This window comes from Girardinichthys multiradiatus, chromosome 23, assembly GCF_021462225.1.
Source record: "Girardinichthys multiradiatus isolate DD_20200921_A chromosome 23, DD_fGirMul_XY1, whole genome shotgun sequence".
In the NCBI taxonomy this organism is placed as follows: Eukaryota; Metazoa; Chordata; class Actinopteri; order Cyprinodontiformes; family Goodeidae; genus Girardinichthys; species Girardinichthys multiradiatus.
The window spans coordinates 27,793,585-27,817,712 of NC_061815.1; the positions used below are offsets into that span (position 1 = coordinate 27,793,585).

General features: G+C 40.7%; 2 protein-coding genes and 1 long non-coding RNA gene across 6 annotated transcripts in view; 2 read left to right on the plus strand and 1 right to left on the minus strand.

The window, feature by feature from the left end:
* Positions 1–2,076, plus strand: part of LOC124860279 (equilibrative nucleobase transporter 1-like) — a 35,712-nt gene extending 33,636 nt beyond the window's left edge. For all 4 annotated transcript variants that reach the window (XM_047353442.1, XM_047353446.1, XM_047353445.1 and 1 more), the window contains one exon: positions 34–2,076. In XM_047353442.1, coding sequence (XP_047209398.1) covers positions 34–147 — 114 coding nt within the window. In that variant the 3' untranslated portion in view covers positions 148–2,076. The remainder of the gene's footprint in view (positions 1–33) is intronic.
* A 4,300-nt stretch (positions 2,077–6,376) lies between these two features.
* On the plus strand, positions 6,377–23,116 carry LOC124859910 (equilibrative nucleobase transporter 1-like). The gene is made up of 13 exons (XM_047352804.1): positions 6,377–6,474; positions 6,694–6,953; positions 7,131–7,260; positions 8,154–8,200; positions 8,277–8,353; positions 10,825–10,917; positions 10,997–11,136; positions 16,583–16,692; positions 16,776–16,919; positions 18,746–18,853; positions 19,035–19,221; positions 21,148–21,271; positions 21,375–23,116. The coding sequence occupies exons 2-13, from the start codon at positions 6,767–6,769 to the stop codon at positions 21,495–21,497; spliced, it is 1,470 nt and encodes a 489-aa protein (XP_047208760.1). The 5' UTR covers positions 6,377–6,474; positions 6,694–6,766; the 3' UTR covers positions 21,498–23,116.
* LOC124859912 overlaps positions 11,618–24,128 on the minus strand; it is a 30,436-nt gene continuing 17,925 nt past the window's right edge. Inside the window, exons 2-5 of the long non-coding RNA XR_007036222.1 lie at positions 15,305–15,424; positions 15,019–15,228; positions 12,048–12,156; positions 11,618–11,934 (exon numbers count right to left, since the gene is read on the minus strand). This is a non-coding gene — a long non-coding RNA (uncharacterized LOC124859912). The remainder of the gene's footprint in view (positions 11,935–12,047; positions 12,157–15,018; positions 15,229–15,304; positions 15,425–24,128) is intronic.

Below are 24,128 nucleotides of genomic sequence, written 5' to 3' on the forward strand. Positions count from 1 at the left end.
GACTCCTCCCTCTCCCTCTTCATGTGCGTACAGGTTAACATCGGCTTGACGCTTCTCAGCCTGCTGGCCTTCATACATCCCTTCTTCGTCTACATGCACTGTCGAAATCTCGCCACTGAGAGAGCAAAGAGCAAAACCTCATCCTAAAGAGTTTGAAACAAGATCGGTGACTAGTGTTTAAAGCTTAACACCTCGGACAGTGTTATATGTGTTGTCCACATATGAATGCATACCATTTCCTCACTAGAAGCCAAAACAACCTTATCTCCAGTACATTAAGTGATCATTTCCACAGATCAACCTAACTTAGTTTAAGACAGATTTCTGCCTATAGATTGTCCTAAATTTCCCACAGAGGACAATTAAAGGCCTAAAATTACAAATCCTGGCTGTAAGAGTGTCAAGTTGAACAGTTTAGGGCCTAAAACTGCCCATCTGTAAACTCAGGAGCAACCAGCTAACTGGAAACCGAAGCCTACCCCCTCATGCAGCTCTAAAAGACCCGTTGATAAGACAGGGCCCGTATTTTATCGACACACTCAGCATATTAGCATAAAACGTCAACATTTACACAAATAGGATCAGATTTCACTCCTTAGTCTAGCAGCATTTAAATGTACGTTTTACAGTTCAGGGATAAAAGGCATGCATAACTGATAATAAGTCATTAAAGCCTTACATGTGGATAAATATCTATAATGTTGAACTTACCTTAAAGCTGGCTTTTACTGCTATTCAGGGTTCTTTTCTAGGGTAAAAATTGTCTTTTAACAGATAGTATTTGAATTAAAACCTGCCATCCATGAATGCACCCTCACTATGTGGTTGTGTTATATTTCACTGCACTCTGGATAATGAAAGGGAAATTATATCCATCCAACCAGATTACTAAGCATCCTTTAAAATGAAAAATAAAAGAACTAAATATAAAAATGACAGAACAGATTTCAGAAGAAGAGTTTGTTTCTCTTCTTTACCTTTTTCAAGTTTCATATTATTTTAACAAGACTGTTTTTATGTTTACTCATTTATCTGATGCTTGAAGTAACTCTTTTTCCCTTTTCTCATAGTTTTACCAAATTTGTTGCAGAACTTTTCATCAGTATGTCTTGATACTTAGTTACATGGTGCTACGATATGTTATGTAGGTCATGCATTTTTTCTTCTAATGCAAAATTTCTGTAAAGCTAAACAGTTAATGTTGCTTATTTTACACAGTCCTACTTAAATTAGAAATATGTTGTGTACTGTTTGTGTACTAATGGTAGTTTGCCATTTATTGCTAAAAGGGAAACGGCACTGAGGCTAGTAAACCTTTTAATGATCAGTTATGTAGAAAGGGAAACAACTCTGCCCTCTACTGGCTGCACAGCAGATTAATTTCACTCAGCAGGCTCTGCAGAACCAAAATAACATCAGAACAAACATAATTAGTGAGGATGTGTCTGTGCCTGGTACATGTTTGGATTAAAACATGTTTGTAACGAGCTGGGTAGAGTAGCTGGAAATTGTACTCAAGTAAGAGTAGCTTTACTTCAAAATAATATTACTCAAAAATTACTGTAAAAGTAAAATTCGGTGCAGTAAAACTACTCTTGTTACATTCTCTTCAAAAAGTTACTTAAGTAAATGTAACTATTTACTACAGATCTCTAATAAGATGAAGTAAAGTTTTTGTCCTTTATGTGGAGTCTTATAATTTAATTTTTTTATAATAAATCATGAAGATATATCAATATACTGTACTAAAACATTTAAAGGATAAAGGGACATTTTTTAATTGCCAATGTAAGTGTCAAACTAAAGCTGATCAGTATTCTTTTAAAGAGATATTATTAAAAATCAAATGTATGTAACATCACTTAACAAAATGTAGCTTTTGATCAACTGTGTGATAAACGGAATTGATGTTTTTAAACCTCACCCTCTGGTGCTTTTCTTAAACTGAGGTCAACTGCCATCTACAGGTCATGAAACAAAGTGCAAGTGTACCATTGTTTTTATCACACTTGACTAATAAACATGTTTTACATACAACCATCCAGCTCTGCCTGAATAAAAACTGATTATATTTCAGCAGTGATGTCTAAATGTTTGTTTTACTGAGTCCATGTTTTCCGTTAACATTTGCTTAAACAACATCTGCAACATCTTTATTCTCACATTTCCAAATAGGAAATCATAAAGTATTGAAGCTGCAAGACAGCAATGTGCTGGAAAGCAGGGATGTCCAAATGTTTCATCTTAAACAGGGCACAGATTTATTTATTTGTTTATTTATTTGTGCAGGGACAGTACAACTAAACATTATCACCCATGGGCAACTAATGCAGTGTACACAGGGCTTCTAGCCAAAGGGTAATTTACAGCCCCTATCCCCAGTTAGGCTTTTTAAACCAAGAAAACAGAATTTAAAAATTATGACACAGGTAAAGAAGTACTATACAATTGCAAGTTACACACGTTACACAAATAAAATACATGAAAACACACATCCAGATAAATAAACAATGTTGGTCTTTCAGCTGGTTCTTCAGTTTTGTAGAGAAAAACTTCATGTTTTGACTGAGAACAAGGATTATGGTCCAGAGTCATTCTGGACCTTTTGACTCTGTACTTCCCACTTACTCCATCTCTTGCGACATATGTGATAATATTATTGCTTGAATATACATTTGAGCTGCTTTGGTAGATATAAAGAGTCTTATCAAATGAGAACAGTTTATATTAGTCTTGCTAGACCTAAAACATTTTCTAAGCATCAAACTTAAGTTTAGAGTCTAAAATAACCTTCTAATGTTTGAACTCAGATACTTAATTGATTTCCTTTTGGTCCATATTTACTTTAAACTTTCTGTGTTTTTCTCTTTACAGTTTAAAGTTGGGTATTTGTCCAACCAACTGCTGAGTTAACATTCTTCAGCCTGATAAGGAGTGTCTGCTGTTACATAAATTATTGTATCATCTGCGTACAGTTGGCAGTTAGCATCTTTGCAGATTTTCGGAACAATGCTTCTCTGTTGGACTGAGGAGTTCAAATATCTGAGTTCAAAGTTGGAAACCAGTGTCTGTATTCACAAAAAATTCTAAGACTAAAAGTAGCTTCTAGTGATGTCATTTTAAGAAAAATCTTAGAATTCGTCGCTCCACCCAATAAACAGTCCAGTAAATGAGCACATACGCTTCTATATCAATCGTACAATTATTAATATAGAGATAAGACCAACTTCATCATCCCCTATGGGAAATTAAATAGTTGCAACAGCAGGACAGGTTCAAGGTGCACCTCTAGTAAGGTAATATTGGTAAGGATGAATAAATAACACTGAATAAAAAGTGTAAAAATGTACAAAACATATAGCACAGAAGAATTTGAGTATTGTTACTCACTGTAAAATGCTATGTTTATAAACTACACACTCTAGATAAGATACAGTACAATAACATAAACACTATATACATAGAAGGAAGATGTAAATGAGGTGAATAAGTATTTGTTCTATTGTACATAATGGTGTCAGCAGCCATGGCCTAAATGGTCATCTACACCCACCTGTCTGTGAAAAAGGTCTCTGGTGTGCTGCTCCTCTGTAGCTTCTGATCACAGCAGCTACCAGCACTGCTTGCATTCTAGACTGGTGCTAAAAGCAGAAGCATTGATCTGCACTGCAATGCGCTCCCAAGTACGTCTCTTTGTTCCCTCTTTGTGATCCTGGGACCAAAACCTTTTAACATTTTAATAATCTCCTCCACCAGCTGCTGCTCTGTCCAGTTCACTTTTCTACACCTTTTCTCCATTTTGTTTTGATGGTTTTGCCAAATTAAATCTCTTTATACAAGAAGGCAATCGCAGTAAAATGCTGACACGTGAGTGTCTACATTAATATCAAATAGATTAAGTAGGAAAATTAGCAGCATGGCGAATAAACTTAAACAAATCAAAATAATGATGAGTATGTAAATAAGGTTTAAACATTTTGATGCTGTGACAATTAATTTAATTTTGATAAGTTTCATGAAGATTTACGAAGTTCTTAATCCAGTATAAATTCAATGATCGAAAGATTTCTCTCTGTGGATTACTAGGAGCCATTTGCTTTATTTTTTTGTTTCTTTTAACAACCAATAACAGCTCTTAGAAGACAGCATCACAGCCAGAGCGAACCTTTGTGATTACAGGCCCATTGGTTTATTGGTTTGTATTAATAACTAGGCTGTTAGCCTGGTCAATGAGTACGATAACTATCAAATGCCACTGGTTTTCCAACTTTGTAGTGCTACTGTGATAATCTTAAAAAACAATTTATAACTTCTTTTCAGTCTTTTTTTAGGTTACTGTGTGGCTCTGACTGCATCTCACAGCAATCGTAGCCCCTCAAACACAAATACTGGTCTTGCAAAATATACCCATTTTGAAATAGACTTCTTCAGGACGCCAGTTACTTAAAGAAGTGTGATTTTCATCACTAAATTGCACACAGTAACTGCATATAAGCAGATTTTCAAATTTCTTGATATTTATTTTATTATCTCATGGAATAAACAGTGAAGAAAATAGTAAAAGCACAATCCCAACAATACAGCCGGTTTATGGAGTTTTCAAACATCTAAAGTTGGAATGTATTATGTCACAATAATTCAAAATGTTTATCATGATAAGATTTTCTTTATGATAAACAATACGATAAATGCCCACCCCTAGTTTACAGTGTACAGGACATTGTGAATATAATTACTAAAGCAATTAGTCTCACTTGTTTTTAACAAAATATTAAAAAGGAAAAAAATATGTTTTACTTAATATAGAGGTAAGAAAAGTCTAAAACTTATTTCTCTCCTAAGTTTAACAGGAAATAAAATTGAAGAATCAGAGGTCCTATTTGTGGTCTAATAAATGAATCCTGCCAATGGAAAACAGTTTTCATGAGAAAAACAGAAGTAGCAGTGGAAAAGGCTAAAAAGTTGCACAGAGACACTCGTGGCTCCAGAGGGAGCTGTGCCAGAGCTGATAAAAGGTTCAGAAACAATTACATTACTTGGCAATTTTACACTTTAAAGTTATGAATCTGTTGAGTTTTTGAATGCAGAAATATTATCAATTTCAAATCTGTGGGATTTGCAGCTGCTTCAGAGGAAAACGTTATTGACAGCAGAAAAGTTTAGACAAATTTAGTTTTTAAGTGTTACAAATCATTTATAAAACAGTTAAGGGCACAGTAACAAGACAACAGCATCAGGTTGCTCGATCTATATTGAAACTGCTAATAGTTTTTGTAAATAACATCCTATCTGCAATCATTATTTAAACATCTAAAATTCTTTATGATATCCCAAGGTTATTTCCACTTGGTGTTTCACAGTCCGACTTAAACCTTTAGGAGGTAAAGTCAGTTTTCACACAAAGGCTGCACTGTTACTTACAACCCTGACATATAACCCATGTCACTCACACATGTACTTTAAATTTCTTTGTTTCATATTATTATTACAAATAAAACAGGAAGAATTCCTGCCGAACTTTGAGCATTTCTATTTACTTTCAGACCACATTGGAACGTTGCATTATCTGCATTAGGCTTCTGTTATAGTCTATTTACAATATGAGAATGTGAATTTCATTAGTCTACAGCTGTTATACTTCTGCCGTTAATGATTTAAACATCAGCTGTAATTTATTTTCTTTACAGGTGAAAAGGCGTTTCATGAGCACAGCCTGCAGCAACAAATTTTATCTGTTATATTAGAATTTCTCACCCATTTTTAGGCCTACTGAGACTGATTTACAGAATCTGTCACAGATTGCAAAGCCTTCAGGGCTATAGTCTTCATTCAGACCCAAATGTATTAACTTGGTCTGAGAAAATGTTAATCAATAATCCTATTGACATGTAGGCTCATTACTATTTAAGTCATGTTTCATCTTGTGGTACTTCAAAAATTAGGTTAATGTTTGTGCCTCCTAACCATTCCACTCTTTTAGATGCGTGACATTGACTGTAACCCCACTGTTGTTCTAAAGCTGCCAAAGATCTGATTGGTACCTACACACCAGTTCTGTGTATACATCCACAGTGTGCTTCAAATGATACTTTGACTAAACCTGCTTATCCATGCCTTGCAGCATCCGCATCTACAGGACACGTCTCAAGGTCTTTTTGGTTTTGGTGCGCGGCTTTCCACAGGAGAGAATATTCTTCACAGGCATCACCCTGAGGATGAGGGCTTTCTCTGTGTTTTTCAGAGGGAGAAGAAGACTGGGGAGAGATAAGAGGGAGGAAACTGTGGGGTGCAGAGTGTGTGTGTGTGTGTGTGTGTCTGTGTGTGTGTGGGGGGGGGGGGGGGGGGGGGGGGGGGACTATAAAACTATAAAAAAAATAAGTAAGACAGCGTGACCAGAGAAAGAAGCTTTGGTAGCTGAGAGCATTTAAGAAGACAGACTCCCAGTAAGCAACAGAAAGCTACAACTTGACAAAGGTTTGTTTGTTTCTGTAAAATGTTTCTGTGATTTTGCAATACAAAAAGGTTAGTACAGCAGATTTCTAATTTTTAATGGTTTACTTTTGTTGATGAAATTTGAGTTTTTGCAGCAGCCCAGCAGATGTATAGCAGATATTTCCTGTTCAAAATGTTTCACTTTATTCTCTCCAAGGAAACCAACAAACTAAAACATGTTTTCCTTGTCTTGATTGTTAGGAGGCAGGTGTAGAGACTAAAACTTCTCGTGTGAATGAGTTTTGTGCCACTGAGTACTCGTATCTGAGTGAGCATGCAGGTGTTGGAGAACAAGTTGTCGGCGCGACACTGCCTCACCTTTGCTACGGGGCTGGTGGAGTGTCTATGCTTCGCAGGGGCCGTCTTTGGATGGGCTTCTCTTGTTTTTGTCCTCAAGGTTGACGGCTACTTCAGCTCCCTGTGCTTTAACTCGACAGGAGTCAATGACACTCAAATATTAGGTCTGTTTGATGTTTCCACTGCTTTAAAGTCAGAACCTGAGTTTATTTGACAAAATTATTTAAATTTTAAGCCTTAACTGTAAATATTACTGCATTGTTTTTAATATTACATAGCATACATATCTGCCATACATCTAAATACTGTCTTGTTTATGTTTTTCTCTGTATTGCCAACAGACTGCAGCGCGCAGGATGAACAATTCTCGCTTATTTTCACCATCACCGCCTTTATGAACAACTTCCTCACACTACCCAACGGCTTCCTTTATGATCACTTTGGTACTACAGTGGCTCGGCTCTTCGCAATGTGAGTACATCGACATTTATAAATTAAATCTTTATACCCATTTTTTTTATGCATGCTCTACTAAAAGTTTCCCTCATTTAGAGACCAACAGTGTATTCATAACCTTAAATCTTTTTCCACATTTTGTCATATTACAGCCACAAATCTAATTGTAATTAACTGGGAATTTATAGACCAAAACAAAGTAGCGTATAATAGTAAAGTGCAACGGAAATCACACATTTTTTTTCAATTGTTTTACAAATAACGTAAGCTAATTAATTAAGAGTCCAACTGTTTGTGATTTAATCGTAGTATGAATACAGCTGTCCTGTGAAGGACTCAGAGGTTTGTCACAGAACTTTAGCACACACCAGCGTAAACATATAACCCTCATGGTAAATCACAATTGTAGCATAAACCTCATAGAAAAATATGTGGAGCTGAATTCAGTACTCCTGGGTGAAAACCTGTTAGAGGCCGTAGAAGACTTGAGGTCAGAGCTGGTTGTATTAGGTTAGGTTTCATCAGGTTAGGTTAACATGCCGACTATCAGTTGTGCACTCCACAACTCTCTATAGAAGAAAGGCAAAATGAAAGACTTTGCCAAAAGAAAGCCTAAAGAAGTCCCCTTTGTAGTTTGCAAAACGCCATGTGCGAACATGTGGATCGTATGCACCCTGGTTGCATGATACAAAACCTTTCAGCCTACATTTATTAAGTGGAAGAAAACTTACACTGCCCTTTACCCCTAACAATCCCTATGGTCAAACATTGTAGTCTGAAGGTAGATTTTGGTGAGATAGAGGACTATCCTACATAAAACCAGTTGGAGGATTTTTGTGAAATGATGATCTGTGCTGTTCCCTTTTGCCCGACCAGTTTTGCACTAAAATGTTTCTATCTCCCACCAGATTTCTTTATACTGTGGGTACCCTGATGGTGGCTTTCTCCTCACCAGGTGAAAAACAGTGGTGTATCTGGTGGCTAAAAAAATTTTATCTCTGTTTCTTATTCTTTTTTTCTTTTCCAATCAGCTCTGCCTTACCTACTCTTCCCAGCTCTCCCGTTTATGGCTGTGGGAGGCATCTTATTTCTGATCTCAAACATGCAGGTATGTTGGGTTTTGTGTATGGGGAGACAGTGGCTCAGGTGATAGGGGTTTACTCTTTAACGGGTGGGTTGTTGGTTCAAAACCACACTCCATCCGTCTCACTCGTCTTGTCCTTGGACAAGACACTTCACCCTGAGGCGCCAATTGTATGGCAGCCTTACTTCTGTCAGTCTGCCCCAGGGCAGCCATGGCTACAATGTAGTTTACCATTGTCAGTGTTTTAATGTGTGTATGAATGGACGGATGACTGATTGTAATGTAATGCCCATTGGAGTCCTCATAAATTGCAGGCCATTTACCATTTAGGACTGTCGACACAGTCACATACAAACTACGTTTGTCTTTGCAGCTCCTGCAGAATTTAAGAGGGGAGAAAGCAGCCATCAGGTTTAGATTCAACTGATAAGATGGAGGTGTCACTATCTTTGTGATCTCCGGTTATCCTTGAGGGGAGACTGCATGTCAATGTTTTGTTCAAACTGACCTTCTTCTAAAGAGCTGGAAAGACAATTCCTTGCTTCATTGCTTGGAGGATCAGGAATAGCTTCAGAACTGTGTAGCAGTTGAGGAAGCACAGCCTTGGAGGGCAGCTTTTCCTGCTTGAATGGTGTCTTTTAGCTATGTTAAAGTTTTCCTGTCTGTTTGCTGAGGATATTATACACTTGTTCTTTATGCTTCTTGCTAAATTCTTGCACAACTATTTTTTCATAGCCACAACATAGGCAAAACTCCATGGTAAGTTCAAAATTGCATTTTATTGGATAATTACATAATAATTATATTACTAAATAATACATTTACAGCAAAACAGTAAAGGTAAATTGCAGCCAACATCCAGCTGGTCAAGGCGTGAGAGCGCCGCTTACTGAAATAGGTCACAGGGCTGAGTGCAGAGTGGCATTGCTGAGTGCTGCCACCCTGCTCAACTGATCAGCTCACAGTCTTGGCAGTGTACTTTCCAGAATAATATTACAATAAATGTGGACAAACATTAATTATTTTCCTGTCACAAAATGTGCACTGCACACTCAAGCATGAGTGAGGTTCAAGCGTCCAAATCCACCTTGGATATCCGATTCAACCACAGTAGTCGACGTTGTGTACTCAGTGTTTTTGTTTTCTCACACTGATTTTGGCAGACGATAGACTGAACGTTGGTCTTGACCACCACATGCAGCACAACCCACAATTAAGCAAGTTTTCCCTATAGTTAAATTGAATGGTCCGGAGGTTTGCTTCACTGATCACGCTAAAACAACGAAAACAGGCTGCAGCTGCCACCCAAGATGGCGATTGCGAAGTGCGGTCACATGACTGCAACGTCATGTGAAAACCCCCATTACCCAAAACCACAGTGCAAAGCAAGATCTCTATACACAAAATACATAAAGCTCTGTGCACTTTATGCACAAAGTGTCTTTCAAGTAGTCATTTCATCAGCAAACATGCAGCCCGCAATCTATAAAACAGTTGTGTTCCCCTCCAACCCCTAACAGTATATTAGTGTGTCATCTACCATCAGGTCCTGCATAACATTTATTACCCAGCATGTAGTTGTCAAAACTGTGAAGTCATTTTGCGTTGCAAATGGACAAGATGGCAGCAGGAAGGACATTTGACTTTGTACTGAAAGACACATTTTCGTTTTCCCAAACATTGCTACAACAGCCACTAAGGAAAACATATTCTACTATTCTCTCCCATACTTGTCAGTTTTCCCTCCCCTGTACTGTCACATAGCGACTGGTATGGAGAAAATCATTACAGGAAGAACACAAAAACATTTACTTCACTCCATGTAAAGTTTCAAACAACAGTTCAAAAGTGTGCAAAGACTGTACATACCTTCCTCTACTTGTAATGGATTTCTAAGTAACGTCTCTAAATACTTTACCTGCAATGTATTTATCAATATATTAATCATTCTGAGAGAAATTAGAAAACACTACATAGACAAAACACAATGTCCCAGAGTTTGAATAGTGGTTGGACTATGTAAATAACGGGGTTATGCACTTTTACTGGAACTGGACTATAAAAACTGAATGTAAAACTTTTCATTTTAGGAAACAATGCAAGTTAAAGTCAGTTCTCTGACTCATCATTTTAAACATCTTTTGGCATGTCTAAAATAGTATTATTGTCTGTAAATGATCCCCTAAAGCAAGACGGAGAAAAGGCACATGATTAGAAACCACTTTTTAACCTCTCCATGACCCACTTTCTGAAGAAATGCTCCTTTTTGGGTGCTTTTTCTGGCTGATTCACTTTAGTTGGATCAATCTCATGATCTTGTGCCATACCAGAAGTCCCCTTAGGAAAACTTAAGATTTAGTGAAAGATTGCATTGTGTGCCATTTTGTCTAACACCTCATTCTTAAGTTTACCTCTACAAAAAACAGCTTCAGTTTTCTTTGGGTACATCCTGCAAAAATGTTAATACAATATTTATCTGTTTTTGCTTCCTGAAGGTTGGAAACCTGTTTGGCTCACATCGCTCCACCATCATCAATCTTTACAATGGAGCTTTTGATTCTTCCTCAGCACTCTTCCTAATCATTAAGGTGACAAACATTTAGAAACTTAGTTTTCATATAAGATGAAAGAATGCACTTATACCAATAAGTCTCCTTGTCTCTGCAGCTGCTACATGAGTCTGGCGTCTCTCTTCGTGCCGCCTTCCTCTTTCTGTCTGCCTGCAGCGTCTTTCACATCCTCAGGACGTTCTTCCTGCTACCCAGAAGCTTCATTCCTTACCCACTGCCTGATCGCTATGTATATGGGTGGGAACAGACTGCTTTGATATACTGATATGAAGCCACTTTAAAACATGACTGTTATGAATCAAGCTGTCTCATGATCTAAGTAAACACGTACCTTATTTTTTGAAGTACTAGACAACAGTCTCATAAAAAGGTATTGTGTGCCTTACTTGGATCCGAACTAAGCTGTCACACCAGTCACAGAAACCGCTGGATTTCGCCAGACAGATGAACATTTCCAACCGCCTATCTCTCAGCTTTGCTGTCAATAAACTCTTGGGACAAAGGTTGTTTCAAAGAGGCACTAGCCACTGTTACTTGTGATCTCTGGATCACACTGGTATTGGATTATCAATAATAATTGACAAAAGGATTTTTTTCTAGATAACTTCAATTCAATTCAGTTTTATTTATATGGCGCCAATTCATGTCATCATTTTTCTAGCTGCTTTGACCCACATCCAGAAATACACTCAGGAAACAGGAAACAAAGAGATTTTTCTTGGCCAGCTAGAGTTGCCACTGTAGGTTAACACTCAGGCACCGGAGTGTTGGCAGCGTTGGGTTCTTAAGCTCCTCTCCTGATGAGGCTATTGGGGAACACCTGTGGACTCAGCTCCTAACGTGCGTCTGGTGCCATCTAGAGGTTGGATGGGGTTAGTAGCAGGTAAAGCAAGTGAACAGTAAACTCCTAGAACTCCACACGTGAGGGCTCCAACAACACAACTTGGTGGTAGGATAGGAGCAGGTTCCCTGTCAGAGTCGTCTGGGGAGAACTGTCGAGAGAGGGCGTAGGGCTTGATATTCTTGGAACCAGGTCTGTATGAGATCGAGAGGTTAAAACGGGAAAAGAAAAGGGACCAACGAGACTGGTGAGGGTTAATGTGTTTGGCTGCTTGAAGGTAGGCTAGGTTTTTATGATCTGTCCGTACCACAACTGGGTGTTCAGCAACCTCCGGCCAATGACGCTCCTCCAGGGCCAGTTTTATTGCAAAAAGTTCACGGTCTCCCACATCATAATTTTTCTCTGCTGGATTGAATCTGTGGGAGAAAAAGGCACAAGGGAGAAGTTTGCCGTCAGAGCCAGGAACTTGGGACAGCACAGCTCCTGCTCCAATGTTAGACGCATCTAGTTCTAAGGTGAATTACTTTGAAGGGTTTGGGTGAATGAGAATTGGGGCTTGGGAGAAACTGTCCTTGAGTCTATGAAAAGCATCATCTGCCTGTGGAGTCCACTCAAAAGGGTGTTTAGTGGAAGTCAAAGCCGTTAATAGGGCTGCAGTTTGACTGTAGTTTCTGATGAATCTTCTATTAAAATTGGCAAAACCATTGAAGTTGTTTACGTGAGTCAGGAGTGGGCCATTCTAGTACAGCCTTTATCTTGTCTGGGTCTGAACGAACCTGCCCACCCTCCAGGATGAATCCGAGGAAGGTAACAGAGGTCTTGTGAAACTCACATTTTTCAGCTTTTACATATAAACGGTTCTCAAGGAGGCGTTGAAGGACCAGGCGGACGTGTTGTTGATGCTCTGAGAGGTTCTTTGAGTAAATGAGGATGTCATCTAGATACACGAAGACGAAACGATCAATGAAGTCCCACAGGATATCATTCACTAGGGCCTGAAATACGGCCGGCGTGTTATAGAGGCCGAAAGGCATAACAAGATGCTCAAAATGTCCCAAGGGGGTCTTAAAAGCTGTTTTCCATTCGTCCCCCTGGCGGATTCGGACGAGATGGTAAGCATTTCTGAGGTTGAGTTTGGAGAATATGGTTGCATCTTGTACAGGTTCAAATGCGGAAGAGATGGGTGGAAGAGGATATTTGTTCTTTATTGTGATAAGATTGAGTCCCCTGTAATCAATGCATGGACAAAGGGATCCATCTTTTTACCCCACAAAGAAAAATCCTGCCCCTATAGGAGACGATGAGGGACAAATGATGCCTGCAGCTAGGGACTCAGTGATATATCTTTCAAGAGTTTGTCGTTCTGGGCGTGAGATCTTATATAGTCGACTGGAGGGCAGAGGAGCCCCAAAGAGAAGGTCAAAGGCACAGTCCTATGGCCTGTGAGGGGGTAAGGACAGAGCCTTGGTCTTACTGAAGACCTGTTTTAAATCCATATATTCCTCAGGAACTGAAGTTAAGTCTGGGTACTCCGCTGTTCCAGGATCAAGTTCTGGTTGTTTGGGCAAAACGACTGAATGTAGACAGGATGAGAGGCAGTTAGTGGACCAGGAACGTATTTGACAGTTTGACCAATTAAGGAGTGGATTGTGTCTCTGGAGCCAGGGAAAACCTAACACTAGGGGGTTCTGAGAAACAGGAAACAGGAAACACAAAGAAGGATATTAGTTCACGATGAATGCCTGAGATTATTCATTCTAAAGGCTTGGTCTTGTGTGTGATGTGTTGAAGGTTCTTACCGTCAATGGCAGAAACTAGTTGAGGGAAAGGAAGAAGTTCTGTGTCGATCTGAGCCTGCTCCACCAAGCGTTGGTCGATTAAATTTTGCTCACTTCCTGAGTCAATGAGAGCAGATAAGTGGAGTGAGTCTTGGGAGAACAAGATGGTAGTTGGTATGGTGAATCTGTTATTGGTATGGGTGAAGTGATGGTCCATCAGGTTCCCCTTTACAACTGGCGGACCCTCTCTTTTGGTCGCACTGGACAAGAGGTGATGAAGTGTCCATGTGTCCCACAGTATAAACCCTGCTTGGACTCCATTCTTTATTGGCGTTCCTCTAGGGAGAATGGAGTTCGACCAATCTGCATGGGTTCTGGGGAGGGTCAAAGTGGTTCAGGGAGAGGTACTTCAGCTGAGCTCAGAGGTGTCTGTGATCTCACAGCAAACCTTTCAAAACGTGACTTCCTTCTATCTTTCAATCTATTATCTATTTGAGTAGCTAAAGCTATTAACTCATTTAGAGTCTTGGGTTCATCTAGCAAAACTAACTCATCCTTCAAAGATTCATCAAGGGACTGGGAAAAGGTGGCTTTAAGAGGACAGGTGTCCCAACCTGATGCGGTTGCTAGAGAACGAAATTCTGTAGAAAACTCTGAAATTGGTTTATTTCTTTGTTTTAACGCCCACAGACGGCGGGCTGTACTGGTCTGGTCTAATTCGGTGTCAAAAGTCTTGCTTGAACTCACTTATAAAATCATTATAAGTACAGCCCAAGCGGTTATGATTGGTAAAGCGAGCCTCAGTCCATCTTAATGCCTTTCCAGTCAGGAGTCCTAAAAACCAGGAGATTTTAACATTGTCATGGGGAAAGGATTGTGGAGAACGATTAAACACTAGGGAGCACTGTAGAAGGAAACCTCCACAACTACCATCCTCACCGGAAAACTTCTCCGGGTTGGGGGAATTGACGTCATGGGAATGAGGAAGTTGCTGTGAGACGGCAGACTCAGCGGCGTCCTCCAGTGCAGCGGGGCTTAGGCTGTTTAGTGCATGCTGGAGTAATGAGGACATCTGTCCAATCTGTTGGTTGGTGTGGCGTTGTTGTTCCAGGAGGGATCTAAGTGAGTTTCCGTGGGACTGGATCTTGAGGTGATCGGAAAGAGCCATCCTGAGTGTATCTGCTGGGTCAGAATGGCCTGAGTGTTCTGTCATCGTTTTTCTAGCTGCTTTGACCCACATGCAGAAATACACTCAGGAAACAGGAAACGTTTAACAAGTTTATTATGAAATATAATTGAATGCTGGAGAATCCAGGAACTCGCCGCAGCATGGAGAAGGGATCAATGGTAAGTGGCAGAAAATATTCTGGATTGTTGATCTTGATATATTTTGCCTATAGAGGGTGATTTGGAGATCCACCAGGGGGGAGGAGAAGAAAGATGGATGGAAACTCCGGGAGCGTGTCGGGTAAGTGAATGGTCGAGGTAATCCTGTCTTACTTGCACTTGAGGTAGAGGTGGCACCAGGTGGATGATCTTAGAGGGGAGCACGGTGGAGGGTGAGCCAGGTTCGTTCACAGAAAGCCTGAGGAGCCTTGAAACCCAAATGCAGCCAACTGAGAAGATAGTCCGTGAAGTTCTCTTGCAAAGAGAGAGTCTGGGTTTTCTGCACAAGCAGGTTGGATACAGAAGCTTGGAACTGGAGGTAACCTGGGAAGGAGGACACGAGAAAGTAAGTACTCGGGAAAAAATCACACAGATATTTGTCTTGGCCAGCTAGAGTTACCACTGTAGGTTAACACTCAGGCACTGGAGTGTTGGCAGCATTGGGTTCTTAAGCTCCTCTCCTGATGAGGCTGATGGAGAACACCTGTGGACTCAGCTCCTACCGTGTGTCTGGTGCCATCTAAAGGTTGTTGGGGTTAGTAGCAGGTAAAGCAGGTGAACAGAAAACTCTCAGAACTTCGACAATTCACAACACATGTCCTCTCAAGGCACTTTACAAAGTCAATTCAATCGAATCATACAGATTTCAAGTCAGGTGCATACATTCTAATTAACCCTATCTATCAAACAGTGCAGTCACATTCAGTTATAGATATCAGATATTATTCAAATTGGTGAAAAGTTATTCTATCTAAGGAAACCCAGCAGATTGCATCGAGTCAGTGACTTGTAGCATTCACTCCTCCTGGATGAGCATGTAGCGACAGTGGGCAGTCACTTGCATTGACTTTGAAGCAATCCCTCATACTGAGCATGCATGTAGCGACAGTGGAGAGGAAACTCCCTTCACCCTAACCTGCTAAGCTTAGGGTGAAGGGGGTAAAAAACACAATCTTCTACAACCTTTGCATAACGTACCACATAGGGTAAACAAAAGAACTGATCATTGCGACCTAATCTCAACAGGGTAATCAGTCCTTTTTCTGGATCAGATAGGCAAGTATTGTTCTTGTTGAATTGTAAAGTTCTGGCTGAACTTCCTAACTCAGTTCCTTGGTAGAAGTGCTTCCAGAGTAGGAGTCGTCATGAGAGACTGAACAACCAATCCGACACAGACTTAGAGTAATATTAGGGCTACGCTACGTTAGACATTTATTATTAAATAGATGCAAAAACAATGTTTGTCAAACTCTTCACGTATTAATGAGAGCTCCAAAGATATCAACAATGTGTTTATAACCATGTCTTGATTGAGGTTGTCTTGACATTCAATCATTTCAAGTATGTATCCATTCCACTGATTTACATACACATTAACATTCAAAGTTTGACACAATAACAATTAATATTACAATTTACATTTAATTATGGATTATTTTAAAGCTTTCCAGGTTTCCTAATTAAACATAGACTGACTAAATAAAACCATTGTTTGACAGAAATTGTGTTAACTGTGAAGGGGGTCAATGTACGCCCAGGCTGGTATACGTCTTAGCATAAACATTTTTGAGAAAGATAAAACAGATATTATGGATCAATATTTAAAAAACAATATTTAAAGGAGAAAAAAAGCAACACATTAACATTTATGTCTGACTCATTTTTAATTTATCTGCAGGATCTCTTGTGATGCAATACAGACTGTGAGCAGTGAGCTGACTGCGAATGGTCATACACAATCAGCAGTGGAGGACACACTGTTTACAAAGGATGTCCCTTTCAAACAAGGTTTGTAATTTCTACCACCTTTCTATGCTTTATTTTATGTGCCTTCTTCTTCTTTGGGTTTATTAACGGTCTTTCACCCTCAGAGAAGACTTTCCGTGAGTGTTTGCTGTCCAGGTTCTTTGTGTGCCACCTGCTTTGGCTTTCGTTGATGCAGCTCAGGCACTACCTGTTCATCGGCACTCTCAACCCCATGCTGCAGAGGCTAACAGAAGGAGATTCCTCACTGGGTAACACCCTAACAGTTATCCTAATTCTTGTCAAGAATAATGAATTTGAGTTAAGATGTATTTTTGAAGGCCTTGCTGCTGCTTTGCAGAAGCAGAAAATTTTCAATAGAAGCTGAATCAGCATAGCAATCTAGTATGCCAGCCATGCACTCAAACTATTTACTGTAGCTGTTGAAACTGTGGAAACAATGTTTGTTTAAACATCTTTTTATGTTAATGCAGTACAGACCAAAAGTTTGGACACACATTATTCAAAGAGTTTCCTTTATTTTCATGACTATGAATATTGTAGCTTCACACTGAAGGCATCAAAACTATGAATTAACACATGTTGAATTATATACTGAATAAAAAAGTGTGAAACAACTGAAAATATGTCTTATATTCAAAGTAGCCACCTTTTGCTTTGATTTCTGCTCCACACACTCTTGGCATTCTGTTGATGAGCTTCAAGAGGTAGTCACCTGAAATGGTTTTCACTTCACAGGTGTGCCCTGTCAAGTTTAATAAGTGGGATTTCAAGACTTATAAATGGGGTTGGGACCATAAGTTGTGTTGTGCAGGAGGTGGATACAGTACACTGCTGATAGTCCTACTGAATAGACTGTTAGAATTTGTATTATGGCAAGAAAAAAGCAACTAAGTAAAGAAAAACAAGTGGCCATTATTACTTTAAGAAATTAAGGTCAGTCAGTCCGAACAATTGGGAAAACTTTGAAAGTGGCCCAAAGTGCAGTCCCAAAAACCATCAAGCGCTACAAAGAAACTTGCTCACATGAGGACCGCCTCAGGAAAAGAAGACCAAGAGTCACCTCTGCTGTAGACGATACGTTCCCAGCCTCAGAAATCGCAGGTTAACAGCAGCTCAGATTAGAGAACAGGTCAATGCCACACAGAGTTCTAGCAGCAGACACATCTCTAGAACAACTGTTAAGAGGAGACTGTGTGAATCAGGCCTTTATGGTAAAATAGCTGCTAGGAAACCACTGCTGAGGACAGGCAAAAGCAGAAAAGACTTGTTTGGGCTAGAGAACACAAGGAATGGACATTAGACCAGTGGAAATCTGTGCTTTGGTCTGATGAGTCCAAGTTTGAGATCTTTGGTTCCAACCACCGTGTCTTTGTGCGGCGCAGAAGAGGTGAATGGATGGACTCTACATGCCTGGTTCCCACCGTGAAGCATGGAGGAGGTGTGATGGTGTGGGGGTGCTTTGCTGGTGACACTGTTGGGGATTTATTCAAAATTGAAGGCACCATGGCTACCACAGCATCTTGCAGCAGCATGCTATTCCATCTGGTTTGCGTTTAGTTGGACCATCATTTATTTTTCAACAGGACAATGACCCCAAACACACCTCCAGGCTGTGTAAGGGCTATTTGACCAAGAAGGAGAGTGATGGGGTGCTGCGCCAGAGGACCTGGCCTCCATAGTCACCGGACCTGAACCCAATCGAGATGATTTGGGGTGAGCTGGACCACAGAGTGAAGGCAAAAGGGCCAACAAGTGCTAAGCATGTCTGGGAACTCCTTCAAGACTGTTGGAAAACCATTTCAGGTGACTACCTCTTGAAGCTCATCAACAGAATGCCAAGAGTGTGTGGAGCAGTAATCAAAGCAAAAGGTGGCTACTTTGAAGAACCTAGAATATAAGACACATTTTCAGTTGTTTCACACTTTTTTGTTCAGTATATAATTCCACATGTGTTAATTCATAGTTTTGATGCCTTCAGTGTGAAGCTGCAATATTCATAGTCATGAAAATAAAGGAAACTCTTTGAATGAGAAGGTGTGTCCAAACCTTTGGTGTGTACTGTATATCTCTGCAGTGAGCCAGTACACCAATGCCTTTGCATTCACCCAGCTGTGTGCTGTGCTGTGTGGCCCCTGCAATGGCCTCATTATGGACAGACACAGGAGCAAACCTCGAGCTGCAGGTAACCTACCGAACATTTTTAGGAGGACCTCAGAAATTTTTAAACCTACAAGCCAACATTTATATGATCAGTTAACATGTATATTAACCAATGAGCATTAGATTTAGGATGATAAAAAACAGCATGAAATCCGCTGAAACCTGGGTGTGATACATTTTCACATTATTTTCTATGCTTGTAGGAGAGACCGAGCACGAGGCTGACCTGCGGGCCTCGGTGCTTTCTTTATTCCTGACAGTGCTGCAGTGCCTGTTGTTCTCTCTATGTGCCTCCACCCCATACCTGCGACTTCAGTACCTCACCTTCATCCTGCAGGTGCTGAACCGCTCCTTCCTGTATGGCGGCATCGCAGCCTTCATCAGTGTAGCGTGAGTATCATCCTCAGTGAAGTGAAATCTTAAGAGCAAGACACTTTTGTTTTTTTTAAAGAAGACCACTATTAAAGACACATTTTTTAAGCTCGTACTCGTACTCGTCGTCTTCCGCTTATCTGGGACCGGGTCACGGGGCAGCAGATTCAGCAGAGACACCCAGACGTCCCTCTCCCCATACACCTCTTCTATACTCTTGGAGCACCCCCCACAGGGCATCACGGGTCCGAGTTTTTGCATCTGCCACAGCCCGGGCCGCAGCACGCTTGGCCTCACGGTACCCGTCAGCCGCCTCAGGAGTCCCACAAGCCAACCACAGCCGATAGGACTCCGTCTTCAGCTTGATAGCATCCCTTACTGCCGGTGTCCACCGCCGGGTTCTGGGATTGCCGCCACGACAGGCACTGCAGACCTTACGGCCACAGCTACGGGCAGCAGCATTGACAATAGATGCGGAGAACATGGCCCACTCGGACTGTATGTCTCCAACATCCCCCGGGATCTGGTCAAAGCTCTCCCGGAGGTGGGAGTTGAATACATCCCTGGCCGAGGGCTCCGCCAGGCATTCCCAGCAGACCCTCACTATGCGCTTGGGCCTGCCAAGTCTGTCCGGCTTTCTCCTTCTCCAGCGGATCCAACTCACCACCAGGTGGTGATCAGTGGACAGCTCAGCCCCTCTCTTCACCCGAGTGTCCAAAACATGCGGCCGAAGGTCTGATGATACGACAACAAAGTCGATCATTGACCTCCTGCCTAGGGTGTCCTGGTGCCAAGTGCACTGTTGGACACCCTTATGTTTGAACATGGTGTTCATTATGGACAATCCATGACTAGCACAGAAGTCGAATAACAAAACACCACTCGGATTCAGATCAGGGAGGCCATTCCGGGGAGGCCCGATCACGCCTCTCCAGGTGTCACTGTCGTTTCCCACGTGGGCGTTGACGTCCCCCAGCAAAATAATGGAGTCCCCGGGAGGGGCACTATCCAGCAACCCCGACAGGGACACCAAGAAGGCCTGGTACTCCGCACTACCACTCGGCCCATAGGCCGAGACGACAGTCAGAAACCTATCCCCAACCCGAAGGCACAGGGGTGCGATCCTCTCATCCACTGGGGTAAACCCCAACACGAGACGGCTGAGCTGGGGTCAACAAGCAAACCCACGCCAGCCCACCGCCTCTCCCCATGGACCACTCCAGAGTAGAAGAGAGTCCAACCCACTCTCAAGGAGATGGGTTCCAGAGCCCACGCTGTGCGTGGAGGCGAGTCCGACTATTTCTAGTCGATATCTCTCGACCTCCCGCACAAGCTCAGGCTCCTTCCCCCCCAGCGAGGTGACATTCCACGTCCCTAGAGCCAGCCTAAGCATCCGGGGATCGGGCCGCTGAGGTCTCCACCTTCGTCCGCCACCCAATTCTCTTTGCACCGGTCCCTCACGGTTCCCCCTGCAGGTGGTGGGCCCACTGGGGGATGGCCTCGCGTCTCTCGTTCGGGCTTGGCCCGGCTGGGTCCCGCAAGGAGCAACCCGGCCACCAGGCGCTCTCCGACGAGTCCCGACCCAGGCCTGGCTCCAGGGTGGGAACCCCGGCTCCGCTGTACCGGGCGACGTCACGTGCCTCGATATTTTAGTCCTCATGAAGGATTCTTGTACCGCTCTTTGTCTGACCCGTCACCTACAGCCTGTTTGCCATGGGAGACCCTACCAGGGGGATTTAGGCCCCAGACAACATAGCCTCTAGGATCATTTGGGCACTCAAACCCCTCCACCACGTTAAGCTGGCGGTTCAAGGTGGTTTAAGCTATACCTGTGCATAAAAATGTATGACTGTTATTTTATCTATACCTATATATAAATTTAAATAATTTCTTTTTTATTTGAGGTTTTCTGACACTCAGCTTCGTCTTTGTTTTGTTGGTAAGATTTCCGTCGTGTCACTTTGGGAAGCTGTATGGTCTTGCTATGTCGCTGTCTGCATCGTTTTCTCTGCTTCAGTATCCCTGCTTTGCTCTGGTGAATGGAGCACTGGGTGGAGATCCTTTATATGTGAGCACATTTCATACCGTTTTCTTTTACTTTTATCATCTCATTCTCTTTGTTGTGAAACATCCCCTGATGGCCTCTTTCCCCACCCCTTATGTGTGTGCAGGTAAACATCGGCCTAACGCTGCTCAGCCTGCTGGCCTTCATACATCCCCTCTATGTCTACCTTCATTGTCGAAAAGTTGCCTCTCAGAGAGACAAGAGAAAAACCATCGCTTCCTCTTCTTGAAGAGCACTGACTTGTGGGACAATGTTACCTACATATGACTGTGCCATTAAACAAGTGGAAACAAACACATTTTCCATTCAGTACACACAATGGTAACCCAGCAATTTGGCTTAATGTATAAAAATTTAGAAATTGGATTTTTTGTATTTATCTCAAGCACAAAATAAACCAATTATGGATGGAACTACAAATATTGTAAGGTGCCATTAAATGTTACAGACAGGATGAGGCTTATTTTCAAGATAATTTCTCAATAACCACAGTGGTTTGCCAGGAGCTTCACAGTTTAGCTGAGCCACAAGAAGCACCCTGTTGCTGAAGGGGGGTCTGTTATTCACCAACACATACAGCTTGTTTCTTTATTCCACTCCAAAGATCACGAGTATATATGAAATCTGCTGAGGTATTAAAGTTGCCACTTGTTGCTAAGGTCAGAAAAGGCCCCTTCGCAGAATCAACTTTGATTTAAAAAAAAAAAAAGAAAACATTCACTTACATAAACGTTATTGGTCAGGAGAGAAGAACCTAACATCAGTGTCCCCCCTGAAATTTTTCAGCTCATTTTGATGGAAACCCAAGACCATGAGGTATATATAGGCACTTTAAGTCTGCCCTTTGTTCTCTTCCCAGTAGGATATATCCTCTTATGTTGTCCTCCGCTTTAAGAAATTTGGTCCATCATTCCAATATGTCACACCAAAGGCATTTTCAAAGTACTTCATGCACCAGAGTCTTGCCAACCACAACAGCCGCACAACAAGTCTTCAGAGGGAATCTCATCTAATCCATATACCCAGCTGTCTGGAGTTTTTTAATTGCCTCTGACTCTTCCAATGAGGCGATCAGCCAATCTTTCCCTGCACCTGCCCATCAGGTGTTGCCACTGTACCACATTACCGAGGACCTCTGTATACTCCGTCCACTATTGAACAGGAGAAAGTATATTTCTTTTTTTGTTTTACCTTTTATAACTGAATATTTTTTATTAAGTTATATGATGCTTGAATCAGTTATTTTTAGTCTGTTGCAAGATTTTATCTCTTACTTGGAGCAAAACAAAAGCTGATTATGTGGTGCTAATATGCCTCGTTGAGACCTCATTATTTCCTTTCTGTAACATCTGTGACATGACTAATGCCCCGTGTTATTGCTTTTGTTTGTTTGTATTTGTTGCATGTGCCGGATCATATGTTGGTACTATGTATTGTGTTCTGTAGTAAATGCCTAAAGCTGAAGGTGAAGCATATCCTATTCAGAGCTCTTCAAGTCATGTTTACTTTGCTTTAGTGATTAAAAAAGCTTCGACACTCTTCAGAACAGTGACTTCATTAGAAATAGTAGGAATTAAATATGAGACTTAATCAAGACTATTGCTTTGCTGTGAAACCTATTCAATGAACCCCCAGGAATAGTGCATGGCAGCATGTTTCTGCCATCTGCTGGCTTCACAACAGACCTGTTGCAATAGACTCCTTAAATATTGGTATCACCTCAGACAAAAAAAGTGTCATGGTGGTAAATTAAAATGAATCTCATGGGCTCAGTGCTTTAGAAAAGGAGAAGATATTTTCAAAATACTTGCAGAATTCATGTAAAGTAAAGCATCACATGGAAGACATGTTTTTTTTTCCAGTAGATGACATTTTAGACTAATGTTTTTTTTTTCTTATTTTCTGAGGGAAATGTATATTAAAATTTGAATAAAGACACACACTTCTTTTCACCTCTCCAGGTAGATTTTAGCTTAATTGCCTTGATCTAGGAAGCTAATTTTAATTTAATCTGCCTTCTTTTGCGTTTAGGAAAGCTTCAACTGCTACATGCAGGTAATTAATGTTCTTCAGTAAGAAATAACAATTGTAACAACGACAACAACAATAATAATAATAATAATATTAATACACAACAATATAAACAAACAATAAATCTGTGTTGATATAGAGTGCATTAATGCATATTTTATATCAATATATTGGCATTAACTACATTTGTAAAATAAGACATTTGTTGTCTGGAAAAACTTCAAAGATAAAAATATGTTCATTAGAAATAAGTAATAAAAAAAAACAAGATGTTGAGTGGATCATTCATAGTAGCACTAGGAATAATAATAATAATAATAACAATAATAATAATAATAATAGTTTAAATAATAATAACAATAATAATAATAACAACTGTAATAGTACAATAATAATAATAATAGCTTGGAAGAACACAAAAACATTTTGTCCTATTTATTGCTCTCTGCTTTTTTCCTTCTTTTACTCTCCACCTTTTGACAATTCTCTGTATTAGATTATTGTTGACTGAAGAATGCAAACTCTCTTAATGAACCACTTAAAATAACGCAATAACACAAATAGCCTCAGGTCTCTGTTTTAACTCGTTGGTACAATGTCAAAGACCCTGAAAAGTTACATAAAATCAGAGACCCAACTGTGATAAAAATGGTTTAGCTCTACAGTGTGAAACGGGTTAAGTGACCTTGCAGAAAAAGATGAAAACTTTTTTTATGTTCCTGCAAATGCAATATCATTTTAATCACAAACTTAAAATTCAAAATAAATGTGAAAACAATTACATGGCTGTCTTCAACCCTTCAAGTTAATGTGAAAAGTGTCACCTTGT